Below are 15962 nucleotides of genomic sequence, written 5' to 3'. Positions count from 1 at the left end.
AATGTTAGGATGACTTTTGCTGTCCTAACGTTACCCAGTTAGCTTACTGAAGAGTAGTCTGAATATCAGGAGGATTAGTTTTATTGATATCCTCCTCCTCAAGAGTATCCATCTCCATCCCCCCCCCCCCACACCCCCAGTAGGGTTCCCCTGCACCTAACTCAAGAATAATCTGGTTATCTAGGGTAAGACAGGCCACTGCTCCTGTCTATGCCGACTCAGAGTTCAAAATGAAGGCCTTTGTTTTGCACAATAAGGTAACTAACTATAAACTGCAATCAAATTTTTAATCATACAATTAATGTCAATCACAATTTTTGCTCAAACAACGGCCATACTATATATGGATGTGAAATCTTAACTTGTGTCCATTTCCAGCCTACAAATGATTTCAGACGATTATGGAAACCAAAAAATTTTAAAGGAGCTACCATCAGATTTCAGTGAGACAAGCAAGACTCATCTTCCTTATTAACAAAAAGCATGAAGTACTACTCACCTGATGCAAACGTAGTGATATGTGGGAGTTTCAGTGTGTCATACTTAAGGCCTTTCCTTTTGGATTTCTTTTTATTTATTGAACCTTCAAGATAAATGCAAGGAAAAACAAAACAAGTTACCAAATACAATGAACATTATGACATGACAGAACTAATGCCTTTGTGCATGCTTGCTATTAATTTTTAGCTATCCATCCATCAACTCCTAAAATACCAATTCTGGTTCAGTCCCACCTAGTAACATTTTTTTTTTTTAGAAGTCTTTATTGAACATTGTTAATTCTGATACAAATACAAATTTGCACATAGCAATGTGCCAATTACATAACAAAGAATACACAGTAGAGTTTGCCGTGCATAATCAAAACCCACCTAGTAACATTTTAAAAGGAAGAAGCAACAGAGGCTTCAACTTGCATGGTTATTCTTTGCTGATGTGCTAGGCTGGACTAGCATCATGACATCATACCTTGATGCAGTACTCTACCCCAGTGGTTCCCAAATTTGGTCCTGTAGGCACCCCAGGCCAGTCAGATTTTCAGGATAGCCACAATGAATATTCATGAGAGAGATTTGCATGCACTACCTCCACTGCATGGAAACCTCTCATGAATATTCATTGTGGGTATCCTGAAAACCTGACTGGCTAGTGGACGGTAGTACACTCCTATCACTGTCCTTTCCCCTTTACACATGGAATTTCAATCCATAGGGATTACAAGATGCGTTTTGTGTCCTGCAGAATTTTTAGCCTATTTGATTCAAGGCCCTCCTTAACATACAATGCTACCCCCTCCATCAATTTTATCCACCCTATCACTACGATATAATTTGTACCCTGGTATGAGTGTCCCACTGATTACACTCCTTCCAACAGGTCTCAGAGATGCCTATTATATCTAATCTTTCATTTAGTGCAATATATTCTAACTCTCCCATCTTATTTCTTAGGCTTCTGGCATTTGCATATAGACATTTCAAGCTATGTTTGTTGTTCCTATTTACATCTTGCTCAGCATTTGACAGTGATAATTTGCAATCTTGAAAATATGACTGCTTTTTATTTAAAGACACCTGGTCTATTATGGTCTCTATTGCAACCTCCCTATCGGGATGCCCTATCTTCCCTGTTGTGGTGATATCTTTAAAAGATACCTTGTTCCGAACCATGCGCTTTTGAACGACTGTCGGCTTTCCCCCAGTTTCTAGTTTAAAAGCTACTCCATCTCCTTTTTAAATGCCGATGCCAGCCACTCTGGTTAAGGTGGAGCCCACCATTCCGGAATAGGCTCCCCCTTCCCCAGAATGTTGCCCAGTTCCTAGCAAATGTAAAACCCTCCTCCCTGCACCATCGTCTCATCCACACATTGAGACTCCGGAGCTCTGCCTGTCTCTTAGGCCCTGTGCATGTGGAATGGGTAGCACTTATGAAAATATTGCCCTAGAGGTTCTTGATTTGAGCTTTCTACATAAAAGCCTAAATATGGTTTCCAGAACCTCCCTCCCTCATTTTCCTATGTCATTGATAACCACATGTACCATGACAGCCAACTCCTCCCCAGCACGATCTAAAATCCTATCTAGGTGACACATGAGGTCTGCCATCTTTGCACAGGGCAGGTAAGTGACCAGGCAATCTTCACATCCACCAACCACCCAGCTATCTACATGCCTAATAATTGAATCACCAAGCCACCTTAACCCTTCCCTCCTGGGCAGAAGCTCCTGGAGACACTTCCTCATGCGAGAAGATATTGCATCCCCTGGTGGGCTGATATTAGCTACAGGATTACTTCCAACTTCACCGGGATGATGCTCTCCTTTTAAAAGACCTCCCTCCTCCAAGACAGCAGAGGGGCTGCCAGACTGGAGGTGGGACTTCTCTACAACGTCACTGTAGGCCTCTTGGTCTGGCCACTTTTGGAAAACAGGATACCAGGCTAGATTTTTTTTTTTAAATTACATTTGTACCCCGCGCTTTCCCACTCATGGCAGGCTCAATGCGGCTTACATGGGGCAATGGAGGGTTAAGTGACTTGCCCAGAGTCACAAGGAGCTGCCTGTGCCTGAAGTGGGAATCAAACTCAGCTCCTCAGTTCCCCAGGACCAAAGTCCACCACCCTAACCACTAGGCCACTCCTCTGCTCCTCTGTGTCTGACCCAAAACGGCAGCTCTTACATTCTTAAAATTGTACAAATACCACGAGCATGGTGGTAACTTTGTAATTATGCAGGTAACATGTAAAGCTTAGATTGATAGTGCCAGAATGAATATTTGCCTCATATGTTTCAGTGTCTATTTCTTTTTGTTCCTTTGCCTCTGCTCTTGTTTTTTACCCTTCAATTTGTTTTGTTTCTGACATGGCTAAGTTTCAGCTCTACAGAACCTGTTGCTCAGGATACAGGCTGTAAAATATTCAGCAAAAAATTGTTAAAAAGCAGATGAACTTCAGCCCGATGGAAGAAAGCACTGAGGTGTATTATATTTTCCTGTGAAAGTTTTGCAGAATCTAGATCCCATAAGCAGACGTAACAATAATAGGAACAAAAACAGATTGGACGCTAATTTTCACTGAAATGTACTTGCCATTCTTCATGCAGTATGGTATATGGCTTATTAAATTTCCAATACTGCTCGACTAAGATAGACCAGGCAGTGCTTAATATTCTTCATGCAGTATGGTATATAGTTTATTAAATTTGTGATACTCGTTGACTAAAACAAACCAGGCAGTTTGTTTTAGTCAACAAAAAAAAGAAACACAGAGAAAAGGAACTCCATTCTAAGATAGGACATAATCTGGTAAATGAACCCACACTAAACACATATGCAGCTTGTTCTATAATTTAAAAAAATCTAATATAATAAAACGCACCGTGAACGTTCTGAAGACAACGTTCTGTGAAGCCGGAAGTTTGAAGCCGGAAGCTTCAAGCTGAAGCCCTGAAGCCTTGAAGCCTTGAAGCCATCTGACGTCACTCCCAGTGAAGCCTTCAAGCCAGCCAGCCGTCTCTGCCCCGCCCTCGCCTCAAACCAAACAAATCGGGAAGCGAAGCGTCAGGGAAGGAGGCGGCGCTCCCGACGTAAAGCTAGACGTCGGGAGCGCCGCCTCCTTCCCTGACGCTTCGCTGCACGAACCGCCACGGAGGTAAAGTTAAAACGAAGAAGAAAAAAAAAAAAAGGAAGCATGGATGCGAACGGGGGGGGGGGGGGGGGATGCATGGATGCGAAGGGGGGGCATGGATGCGAGGCATGGATGCGAAGTGGGGGGGGGGAGAAGAGGGCGGGCCAGGCTGGGACATGGGAGAGAGAGTAGCATGGATGCGAGGGGGGGGTCATGGAAGGGCAAGAGGGGACTTGCTGGAAAAGGATGAATGGAGGCGGCAGGGGACAGAGGAGCATGGATGGGCATGGATTGGGAGGGCACGACTCAGGGACAGAGGGGAATTGCTGGAAAAGGATGAATGGAGGCGGCAGGGGACAGAGGAGCATGGATGGGTATGGATTAGGAGGGCAGGGCACAGGGAGAGAGGGGAATTACTAGAAATGGATGAATGGAGGGGGCAGGGGAAAGAGGGGCATGGATTGGGAGGGCAGGACTCAGGGAGAGAGGGAAATTGCTGGATAGGGAAAAATGGAGGGGCCAGGTGACAGATGAGCATGGATGGGCATGGATTGGAAGGGGCAGGACACAGGGAGAGGGGAATTGCTGGATAGGGATGAATGGATGGGACAGATGGGCATGGATGGATATGGATTGCACAGCAGGCCTCAGGCATAGAGGGGAAATGCAGGATAGGGAAAAATGGAGGGGCCAGGTGACAGAGGAGCATGGATGGGCATGGATTGGAAGGGCAGGACTCAGGGAGAGGGGAATTGCTGGATAGGGATGAATGGAGGGGACAGATGGGCATGGATGGATATGGATTGCACAGCAGGCCTCAGGCAGAGAGGGGAAATGCTGGATAGGAAAAAATGGAGGGGCCAGGTGACAGATGAGCATGGATGGGCATGGATTGGAAGGGCAGGACTCAGGGAGAGGGGAATTGCTGGATAGGGATGAATGGAGGGGACAGATGGGCATGGATGGATATGGATTGCAGAGCAGGCCTCAGGCAGAGAGGGGAAATGCTGGATAGGGAAAAATGGAGGGGCCAAGTGACAGAGGAGCATGGATGGGCATGGATTGGAAGGGCAGGACTCAGGGAGAGGGGAATTGCTGCATAGGGATGAATGGAGGGCACAGATGGGCATGGATGGATATGGATTGCAGGGCAGGCCTCAGGCAGAGAGGGGAAATGCTGGATAGGGATGAATGGAGGGGGCAGGTGACAGACAAACATGGATGGCCATGGATTGGGAGGGCACGACTCAGGGACAGAGGGGAATTGCTGGAAAAGGATGAATGGAGGGGGCAGGGGACAGATGGCCATGGATTGGGAGGGCACGGCTCACACACACACTCGCTTGGTGTCATACACTCACTCTCACAGAGAATCTGTGTCTCACACACACACTCTCTCTCTTGCCCACACACACACACTCTCTCACACTGTGTCTCACATACAGACTTGCACACACTCTCATTCTCACACACACTCTCTCACAAACACACTCACACCCAGACTCACTCTCTCTCACACACTCACACTTTCACTCTGACTCTCAAACAGTCACTCTCACATACACTCTCCCAAACATACACACTCCAAGGAAAACCTTGCTAGCGCCCGTTTCATTTGTGTCAGAAACGGGCCTTTTTTACTAGTAAATAAATAAAAGAGCAAAACATGTAGCCTACGCATACACAGTATGTAAATCCACAGGTACCTCAGAGGAAAACCTATATCTCAACTCCCATAGTTAATTCCATCAAATACGTCTGAAAAAGAAAATGTCAAAACTGACAATTCTTCAGCAAGATCAAAGCAGGCAGGCCATTCCACAAGATGGGTTACCAACCCCTCCCGCCCAAGAAGAAAATCTGCATTTTGACAAGTGGACCTCCAGTGAGCCCCAGCCATAAGTAGCAGGGACAATTTGTTTTCCGCCAATGACTTTAATGTCCTAACAAGGAACAAGCACTGACACCAAATAAAAAGGATCACCTGCCTAAAAGGTTGTGTGTCCCAACACTAACAATTTAAATTTAAATCTATACCATACTGGAAATCAGTGAAACAGAATAAAATAGGGTGACATAACCATACTTACGGATGTTACCTAACACACACAGAGGGGCAACTAATGGCTGTGTTCTGCAATGTCTGTAGCTGCCTAATGTGTGATTTTACGTGGAATCTTGCCTACACAGGTGTGGACAACAATATATACATTCTTACTTACCACGTCCTAAATTTTTATTGTACTTTTCATGCACAGTGGAGAAAGACTGTAAAGTTCCATCCTGGCCTGTAATAAAATGGAGAAAGCACACAAAGTCAAGGAAGGAGAACTGATTTAATATATGGCATCACTTTGTTCCTGTTCTTGAGCCTCAATGGGCGAATAACAAAAATTACCAGCACTGAGAATCTGCTGCCCGTTTTGTCCATGGTATCTGATTTTTGTTGGTGGTGCACTGTGTCCCATTCGGAACATCAGCAAACGACCGATACCTCCAGGGCCATCAAAGATCCACACCTGTTTGAGAAGAACCCAAATGAGGAACTTGTACACTCAAACCATTGTTTTGGACAAAATGTCATGAACTTGATGAAAGCTAAGGAAAAGATTAGTACAGAGTGTAAGTACAATCAACTCTGTGCATTGCTACGGAAGGTATGTATCACCGAAATAATGCTGCATGACAAAAATATTTATTACTGCCTGCATGGGATTTCATTATTAACTCAAGTCATTACACAAACTAGAAGCTTCAGAAACTAAAAAAAAAAATTAGGTTGATATTCAAAACATGTGAATGCAGTTAGCAACAGATGCTGACAGCACAAGTGTTTTTTTTTTTAATTTGTTTGCTTTTTTTTTAAATCAAATTTCATGCCAAACAAATAAAACATATGAATATAATAGAGGCCAGGGACAGGTCCAAAAACTGTGTGTAAAATGGCAATAGATGGATGTGCAAATAGGAGACAATAGTTTAAACTAATAACTTATCCATTTAAGTTCAGAACCACTGGTCAACTTAAATGGACTGGCTGAAAATCCACTTAGGGGCCCTTTTACTAAGCTGCATTAAAATGGCAAACCATGGGCCGCGCTTACGTGTCCTGCAGTAAGTACCAAACGTATGCACACTAAACATGTGCTAAAAATGTTTAAAACAATTTTTTTGAAGGGATGTGTCTGGGGACAAAGAGTGGACATTCCTGCACTAATCAGTTAGCGCATCTACATTCCCACTCGCTAACTGGTAAGTGCAGGAATAGTGTTTGAGCAATTTTTTTTTCTTTTTAAATGGTAATATGCTAACGGCAACATTTACGGCTGTAGTAAAAATGGCATTCGCGCATGACAAAAACCAATGTAAGGGTGTGCTAAGGCCACTTTTCACTGTAGCTTAGAAAAAGAACCCCTATGAGATATTTTCAAGCAGTGGACATACTACTGAATACTGACCTCTGTTTTCTCTCTTTTTTTTTTTTTTTTTTTTGCAGCTTGAATATTTGATTTGATAAGGGTCAAAAAGCAGAGTAACAGCAGAACATTTTTATGTATTAACTATCTGTAATAAATTATAGTTTTCAGATACAAAAATAGGTTCAGGCTTTATTGGCTACTCATCGTGAGGACCTTTTCTGTAAATAAATGCACTATCCCACATACCTTTCAATTTTTCAAGACTGCATATTTTGGCCATAGTAATGCACTACTTGGCCAAGAAATATGTTCCTGAAAAAAGTATAAACATCTTAAAATATAGAAGCAGGCCACACAGATATCGGAACTAAAATGTAATGAACATTTTTAGCAGGAGGGAAAATGGAAGGTAACCATAAACGTTATTAGTTCTGTCTGAAAACGGAAGTTTCCCACCAGGGGATTTATCCACTTCACTGGTTAAGCAGCTAGATACTGCTCAACATTGGCCCCTTATTCTCTACTGGTACACGTCAGTAAATATTGAGCAATACATGTTTGCACAATGTCCTATATAAGATCATCCCTTGAAGTGATATAAGGAAGGGCTCAAAAGTGTTTATTCTCTACCACCATCTGCTGATGGACAGGTATAACCCATCCTTTCTGGATTGGCAGATAAGGAAGCACCCATTTTAGCAGAGAAAATCCATGATGTTTGTGACAAATATCAAAAATATCTAGAAGTATCAATGAGAAAAATATGCCCACAGATAAGGGAAAGACAATCACCACAATAAATTAAATCTCATTTTTACATAAACAATATTGAGGTACTCTCAAAACACCACTAAGTCAGGGGAAAACCAAGATGGCTGCCTGATGAGAAGTCTTGGAAGGAGCTGCTCATGACTGATTCACTATCACTGAATACAAGAGAACGTAAGGGAAAAATTAGTGAATTTCCCTCTGAATCTCAACTTTCTACTCCTTATCAAACTACTATCCTGTAGCTTCAACAGCTCCAGATGAGTTTGAGAAAGTCCATGGGGGGCTACACAGGAAGCAGCATCCTCCATGAATAGCGAATGTGATACTGCATTTGGTCACACTGAATGAACGGCCCTGCCTGCTCTCAATTTGATGTGTCTAGTCTCAAAAGGAATAGCGGCAGTTGGTAATGTTGGAAGATGCACTGATTTCAGAGGAGAGTTCCTTTTGTGCTCTGACGTTGATGGAAGCAAGTCTTCCTGTGCACAGAGAAGCCAGTGCTGTGGTTGCTGTGACTGAGTTTGTAATTCCCACCACTGAAGCCACAGTGTGTTACTCTCGATAGGTAAGGGATGCCTTCACTTCATAAACTATTTGCAAAACTGACTAACATGGTGCTTTGATTCATCAGGATGCATTAGTATCCTCTGGGAAACCTAAAACAGTATCAGGAGTATCTGTGATGGCTAAATTGCATGAAGTACAGGCTGTGATGGTAAAAAGATAAGAACTTCAGTCATATAATGGAATATCTTGATTTGATTTAATAACTTGATATACTAATACAACAAGGTTTTAAAGCACTTTACAAAACATAATCCACAAAGAATACACAGTAATACAGCAAAAAACACAACAAAACAGTATAACAAAATAGCAATACAACAGTATAGTTAAATGTAATAATGGATTACTTCCCTCACATTCTTTTAAGAACTGCCAAAAGTACTCTTAAAAAAACCAGGTCTTTAAGGCTTTACGAAAACCAATATAACTAGTAATACTGCTAAAATTCAACTTGAAGAGTTCCACAAAAATGGTCAACACAGCGAAAGGCTCTACTCCTTGCTGAAGTCACTTTCAATAAAATAATTTAAGAGCTTTTAATTTGCTGAAATATTTTGTGTTCCAACCTGGTGATCTCTAAGAAGCATATGGAGAGGGCATTAAAGAAAACTGCTTCAACACTTTCTCTTTCAGCTAAAGCTTATACACAGCCAACTGGAACAGAACGTCGGTTTGAAAAGTTCAGAATGTGATTACTCAGGATCAACTGCATCCAATTTTTCCTTTTCAGGTAGCCAGCTTTGGAACGCTCTACTAAGACCTATCCGTACCATTAACGGCCTTTTGCCCTTCAGAAAAGCACTGAAGACCCATCTCTTCAAGATAGCCTACCCTAACGATTCAACCTAACCAAAGCTTACCCACATGATTCTTATTGACGATTGTTTATACATTGACCATGTTTCCCATTATCCTTATTGCTACCCCATATCCATTCCTCTCCATCACCCTACGCCTACCTCCCAACGCTCATTTCCTTCTGCACCCAATTCCTCCTATGTTCAATTTACTTATCCGTTAACCCCATTAATATTGCATTTACTACAAACTGTATATTCTTCTTACGACTTTGTAATTCTTTATATTGTTACTATGTAAGCCGCATTGAGTTTGCCATGTGTGGGAAAGCGTGGGGTACAAATGTAATAAACAAAAATAAAATAAATAAATAAAAACTGGCTGGAGAACTTTCTGCAGAGTTTAGATCTCACCGGATTTCTAGAGCAATCAGGTTCTTGAAAAGAAAAGCCATGTCACTTTAATTGTGGTTTCTGTTTTCCCACAGGTTCCTTTTTCATCACAGCGTTTACTGTTCATGGGTGAGAAGATATGAATATTTCTTGATATTTGTCAGTCTACACAAGAACATAGGAAGAAACTTTTTTAAATCTATGAGACAGGAAGTTTTGGCCCTTGGTGGTCAATTCCAGCTACAATTACCTTCTAAATGTGTAGTAGTGGTTTCTCTTTAAGACAGGTTCTTCCTTGACCCTGAACAACTGAAATTTTGCCTTGATTCTAACAAGTTGGGATTCCCAGTATTATTTTGGAATGCAGAGAGATCCGAGTCACTAGATGTTGATTGAACAGGAGTTCCATTGAATGAGAGTTGGGCCTTTCCCTTTCTTTTGATTGCACTATTTTAAGTGCCCTGCTATGGGTTGTTTCTTGGTTTTTCTCTCAATTGTATTATTTCATTATCATAAATTTTTATTTTTCAGTGTACTTTCTACAGTGCTTTTCTTTATCAAGTGTATATTTGTGTATTTGTTTGAAAATGGAATATTCAAATTTATTTTAAAATACCACTAATTCAGGGCAATAATTTGTGTGAAGAAAGTAGAAAGTAATATAACATACCCTTATGGCATTATCTGCACCATTTGTGATAAGAAGTGGTTCTCCATGGACAAATGTCAGGCCAGCAATTGCTGCAGAATGGGAATCCCGCATTTGACCTATCAGTTTTTTCTCTTCTAGATCCCACAGTCCAATGTGTCCGACAGGACTACCAGCGGCCATGACAGGATGTCCATCTGTAATAACACAACCAGGAAGAAATACTCAGTTTGTTATGTCTACTGGTTAGAAATAATAAAAAGACAATAATTGACAGATTTTTCAACTCCACATTTTTTAAAGAACATGCCATAAACTGACATGCCACTAACTTGTAATAAAGGCTGAATTTCCTAAATAATAGTGATAATAAAAACAATTCTAAATTAGAAACAATATTTCAAGAAATGCATGTGGAAATTAAATGGGCAGTAATTACTTCAGCAAGTCTGTGTTGTTTACACGGTGTGCAAATAAATCTGTCAGAACAAACAAAGCTGGGGGTCAAGTGATGCATCCAGTCTGAGTGAATGCAGGAAAGAGGAGTTCCAGCACGGTTACCCTTATATCTGCTTTTACTGGCACTTTTCATCACGTCTTTCTTACACTCCTGACTGGAGCTGAACACCCCCAGAACAATTTGGACTGAAAAGGGCAATTCAGCTGGCAGCACAGGGGATGCCACCAAAGATTTCAAAGGCACCTCGTGATAAGCTTAGCAGCAGCCCCACCAAAATAGCGGACTGACCCCCAGCCATGTTCATGATCCCAGCAGAGGGTGCAGGAAACTGTCCACTCCATGGCGGCTGCCCTAGAGGACCAACTCAAATTAGTCTGCAGGGGATGAGCTGTAGGAACGCTATAACTCACAAGGCTAAACACTTACCAAAGTGGACAGCAGAGTGTTGGTGCAAGAGGATAGAGAGATCCAGTTTACTCACCAGGTGAAAAAGCTTTAGGCAAACACTAAGACCCTTCAGGAACAGATTGAGGAACAAGAAAACCATTTAAGGCTTGTGGGACTCCCGGAGAGGGTTAAAAGATGCAGACCTTTATAGAATCTTCATCCAATGGTTGCCAGAAAAATTGGGCGTCGCCCCAGCGGATGGGCAATTCTGCAGCCAGCATGCACACTGAATTGGCAACAGGGCACAGGGAGAGAGCTTGTTTCCTCAACTGGTGGGAGAAGGAGCAAATTCTAAGGGCCTACAGGAAGGGAGAGATGGTGGAATACAAGGGTGTGCGACTCCTGCTCTTCAGTGATTTCTTAATCAAGGTGGCAGCACAAAGAAAGCTTATGGCGCCTTACTGCACTCCATCAGAAGGGCCTGCAATTTGCATTAATTTACCCTGCAAAATCACACATTTGGTGCAATGGCAAATCGTTTCTTCTACAATCGGTGGAGGAGGCCAAGAGCTTTGTGAAGGGTTTGAATAGACCTGCATAATGGCGGGCTACCGAACTCACTTGGCTCCATTTATCTTTTATTGTAGAGGGTTCCTCGATCCTGCTCCTGCCTGGGTCAGTCAGGAGAGCTTTTGCTGGACTTAACTCTCTTGAACATGTTGGCCTTAGGCTGTTGTGGTAGTGGACAACATTGACACCTTGTGTTACACTGTGACTGGACTTGAAAGCAAAGATGCTGAGAGTGAGACCTGGCCGCTGGCTGTCCATGGGTGCTGCACTAGCATCTCCTGGGGAGAACCTCTAAGTATTATCTAATGCGCTTTTCCCCAATTGAACAAATGGGGGGGTTGTGGCCACGTTATGATCTGGCTAACCCCTGTTGTATTCCTCCATGAGCTGCCTTGGGCGATGCCCGGAGAGCTAAACTGAGACTGCTGAGGTGTTGGGGGTTCAGCCACACTGGATTACTCTGCCATAATGCTCCTTTTTGTTTGGACATGTAGTGCCATTGTGGACTGGAACTTTTACATTGCTGCCGAGGGCAGCTCCCTGAGTTTTAAGGGGCGATGGGGGCCTCGAACCACATGAATGGAGACACGTGATGGACTCCCCTGAGATGGGCACTCTATGGGAGGGAGGGAGTGCATTTGCTGTGGGGAAAGGAAAGGGGGTTGGGGGAACGGGTGCGGGTTATGGATGAATGTGACAATGTATGTGTGGCTGATATGGATGAGAACCGCAGAGGAAGGAAGGGGACCAGGGGGGTTGCCTATTTTAGTGAGTGTGTACTGTGGACAAAGCCTAGCTACAGGGCATGCTAATGATGGAGTGGTATGCTTAGACAGGGGATACAGAGCCCTGTGTATTTGGGGAAGTGCATTACTCTGGGGAGGAGGGGGCCAGCTGGGAGACCTTCCCCATGAGTATGTGTCTTGGGGTACTTCTGGGCTATTCTCAGTTTAGCATTGCAGGATGGCCAACTTGAAGCTTGTTACTTTGAATGTGGACAGTTTCAACTTTATTTATTTACTGCATTTGTATCCCGCATTTTCCCACCTATTTGCAGGCTCAAAGTGACTTACATTATGCCGTGATGGCGATTGCCATTTCCGGATTCAGAAACAAAGTAGTATTGCATTAAGGTTCATAAATGAGAAAATAGATTACAGAGTGGTATTATGTTAGAGTTCATAAATGGTAAATTATAGAGTAGGTTAGACATTTAGATATAGAAAGTTAATTCATTCCGGCGTAAGAGTTCATAAGTGGTGCTTAGGATGGATCTTTGCCATCAAACATAGCAAAGTACTTAACTATTTGAAAACGTTGCATACTGAGATTGCTTTCTTACAGGAGACCCACCTTACCAGCTTGGAGAATGAAAAACTGAGAAGGGGATGAGTGGGAGAAGTGTATTACTCAGCCTTCAAGGGACATCAGCAAGAAGTGGCTCTACTCATCCACAAACAGATACCCTTCCAAGTACACAAGTGTTTACAAGACAAGGAGGATCACTACATCATCCTGTTGGGCAAGCTATGGCGGTATGCTTACTGTTTTGTAATATTTATGCACCCAAAGTGTATAGTCATAAGTTTTTCCCCAGCTCCTGTCTTGCTTAGTGGATTACCCAGATTATAAAGTTATTGTAGGGGGAGATTTTAACATTACAGCGAATCCCTCTATAGACTGTAAACACACAAGGTGACAGGGGACGAATCATGATGCAAAGATAGTCAATTTTTAGATCCAGCATTTAGACATTGGATGTGTGGCAAGTCTACCATCCCTTTGACACTGATTTCACTCCCATGTGCATGACATCTATGCCAGGTTGGATTACTTCCTGATGGTTAGTAGTCAGTAGTCTTTTTTTCTGAGGTCCAGGTCGCCCTCCTCAGTCCGGAAGCATATGACCACGCTGTAGTTACTCTTACAATAGCATTTACTTCCACTGCGAGGGGGGTACTCTTGGAAGATGGCGCCTCATTTGCATTGTGATCTGGATTTTAGGATTTTTCTGAGCGCTCATTAGTTAGAATACCAACAATACAATACTACTGTTGATGTGTTGCAGAAAACTACCTGTTCTACATCTAAAGCAGTTCTGAGGGGACATATTCTCTTGTGTATTTCTCACAAAAAGCAGGAGAGGGATAAGGTATTACTTAATTTGACCCAGGAGTACTGCATTTTGAGGAGAGAACACACTCAGAGTATGGATCCCTCTACAAGGGCTAAATTGGGGGATATCAGAAGACAGATAGATGCCCTACACCATTAGAAAGGTGAACAACCCCTATACGTTCAACATTACAAACTTCACAGGTGTGGTGGACGAACCGGTAAGCTTCTGGCTAATTTGCTGCGCTCTCCAAAAAACAAAAAGGTGATTACAACCATAAGGGATACCTAGGGGAAGACAAACTGCTCAACTATCTGGGTTTCCCAAAAGTATATGTTGTTCTATGAGGGTACTTGACAAAGAGGCCCTGGCCCAGTTTTTCCAGGATCTGGCCTTACCTCAGTTGGGGGAAGAACAGCTTCAAGCCTTTAATACCCTGCTGACCAAGGAGGAGAACATAATGACCATTAGGAAATTGCAACACACAAAAGCCCCAGGCCCTGACGGGTTTGGTCCAGAGTACTACCATATTTGCAAGACTGGTGGCTGACCAGCTGAGGGCTACGTGTAATGCCCTGGTGCTGGATAGGGACCAGGTTTGGGACAATGTGGCACATGTGGTGTTGATCCTCAAACCAGGAAAAGATCAGATGCAAGTGGGCTCTTACAGGCCGATCTCGCCCCTGAATCAGGATGTTAAGATCTTAGCAGCTACATTAGTTAGATGCCTCAATGCATATTTACCTTCTCATGAAAGTTGTAGCAACACTCCATGACCATAGATGGAACGGGGGCACATTGGCCATTGTGGGGCTCGATACGGAAAAGGCCTTCGATAACATATATAGGGAATATCTGTTTTGGGCTCTAGGCCAATATGGCTTCCGTGGCAGGTATGTACGCTGGGTGCAGGCTCCGTACACTAGGCATCTGCCCGCTTACTGATACACAGCAGTCTATCTTCACCCTTTGCATTACAGAGAGGCACATGCCAGGGTTGTCCACTTTCCCCTCTTCTGTTTCACTTAGCTACAGAGCCTTTAGCCACCAAGATCCAATCAGCTGTCTCTATCCAGAGGATCGTTATAGGGGACGGGAATGTAAAATTAGCTTATTTGCTGATGACATACTATTATATCTGGATCAAGCGAATATACATCTTGACCCAGCTTTACCATTTGGGAGAATATCGGGGTTGCAAGTTAACTGTGTTAAGTCAGAATAACTGGTACTGGCAGGGGATCAGAGTGCTCCTTGGCAGCAGGCCCTGGCTACTCCCCCAACATCTACACCTAAGCGGTACCTAGCCATTTGAGTGCCACTCCTGCAGTTATTTACAGCGCCAATGCAACATATATTTTGGACACTACTGTAATTAAACTCTGGAATTCGTTGCCAGAGAATGTGGTAAAGGCGGTTCGCTTAGCAGGGTTTAAAAAAGGCTTGGACAGCTTCCTAAAGGAAAAGTCCATAAACAATTATTAAAATGGACTTGGAGAAAATCCACTGCTATTTCTGGGCTAAGCAGCATAAAATGTTTTGCACTTTTTTGAAATCTTGCCAGGTATTTGTGACCTGGATTAGCCACTGTTGGAAACCGGATGCTGGGCTTGATGGACCTTTGGTCTGTCCAAATACTTATGTTCTTAAATGGCAGGATCTTCTGTTATCACAGATGGGTAAGATAGGCTTCGTGAAAATGGTTCTGGTGCTGAAGCTGCTGTATCCCCTTCAGACCATGTCCATTTAGTTGACACGAAAGGATTATATCCCAGGATTAGGATGGCCAAATTGGTCCTGGATAAATCTCAGGGTGGGCTACAAGTTCCAGATATCTGCTTATACAACATGGCTGCCCTGCTTCAGTGGGTGCACGAGACACTTAGTGGAATGGAAAAAAAATTTCCCCCCCAGGTTGGGGTTAAGGGGTGGAGTGCTCCCTTCCAGCTTATTAATTTGATCCATGGCCAGGAAAGCCAGATCTCACATTTCTAGCAGATCTGGTTTTAAGATCTGCTGCATAGGATGTGGAGGTAGTGGCAGAAAAAACAAGGAAAGTGTTCAGAGGCTTTCCTAGTTCTAACATTAGAGGGCAATGCCAATTTTTCGGCAGGTTGAGGGTAATCAGTTTTTTGGGACTGGGCATCTAAGGGGTGCAGAACTCTGGCCAGTACTGCAGAGCTAGGAGTAGGGTCGTTTCCCTCTTTT

General features: G+C 43.2%; 1 protein-coding gene across 1 annotated transcript in view; it reads right to left on the bottom strand.

The window, feature by feature from the left end:
- WDR36 (WD repeat domain 36) overlaps positions 1-15962 on the bottom strand; it is a 146838-nt gene that overhangs the window by 74989 nt on the left and 55887 nt on the right. The window contains exons 8-11 of the mRNA XM_030193467.1: positions 10243-10418; positions 6024-6144; positions 5848-5913; positions 500-583 (exon numbers count right to left, since the gene is read on the bottom strand). Coding sequence (XP_030049327.1) covers positions 500-583; positions 5848-5913; positions 6024-6144; positions 10243-10418 — 447 coding nt within the window. The remainder of the gene's footprint in view (positions 1-499; positions 584-5847; positions 5914-6023; positions 6145-10242; positions 10419-15962) is intronic.

The sequence above is a fragment of the Microcaecilia unicolor genome, chromosome 2, assembly GCF_901765095.1.
Source record: "Microcaecilia unicolor chromosome 2, aMicUni1.1, whole genome shotgun sequence".
In the NCBI taxonomy this organism is placed as follows: Eukaryota; Metazoa; Chordata; class Amphibia; order Gymnophiona; family Siphonopidae; genus Microcaecilia; species Microcaecilia unicolor.
This window is presented reverse-complemented; position numbering and strand designations above follow the sequence as displayed.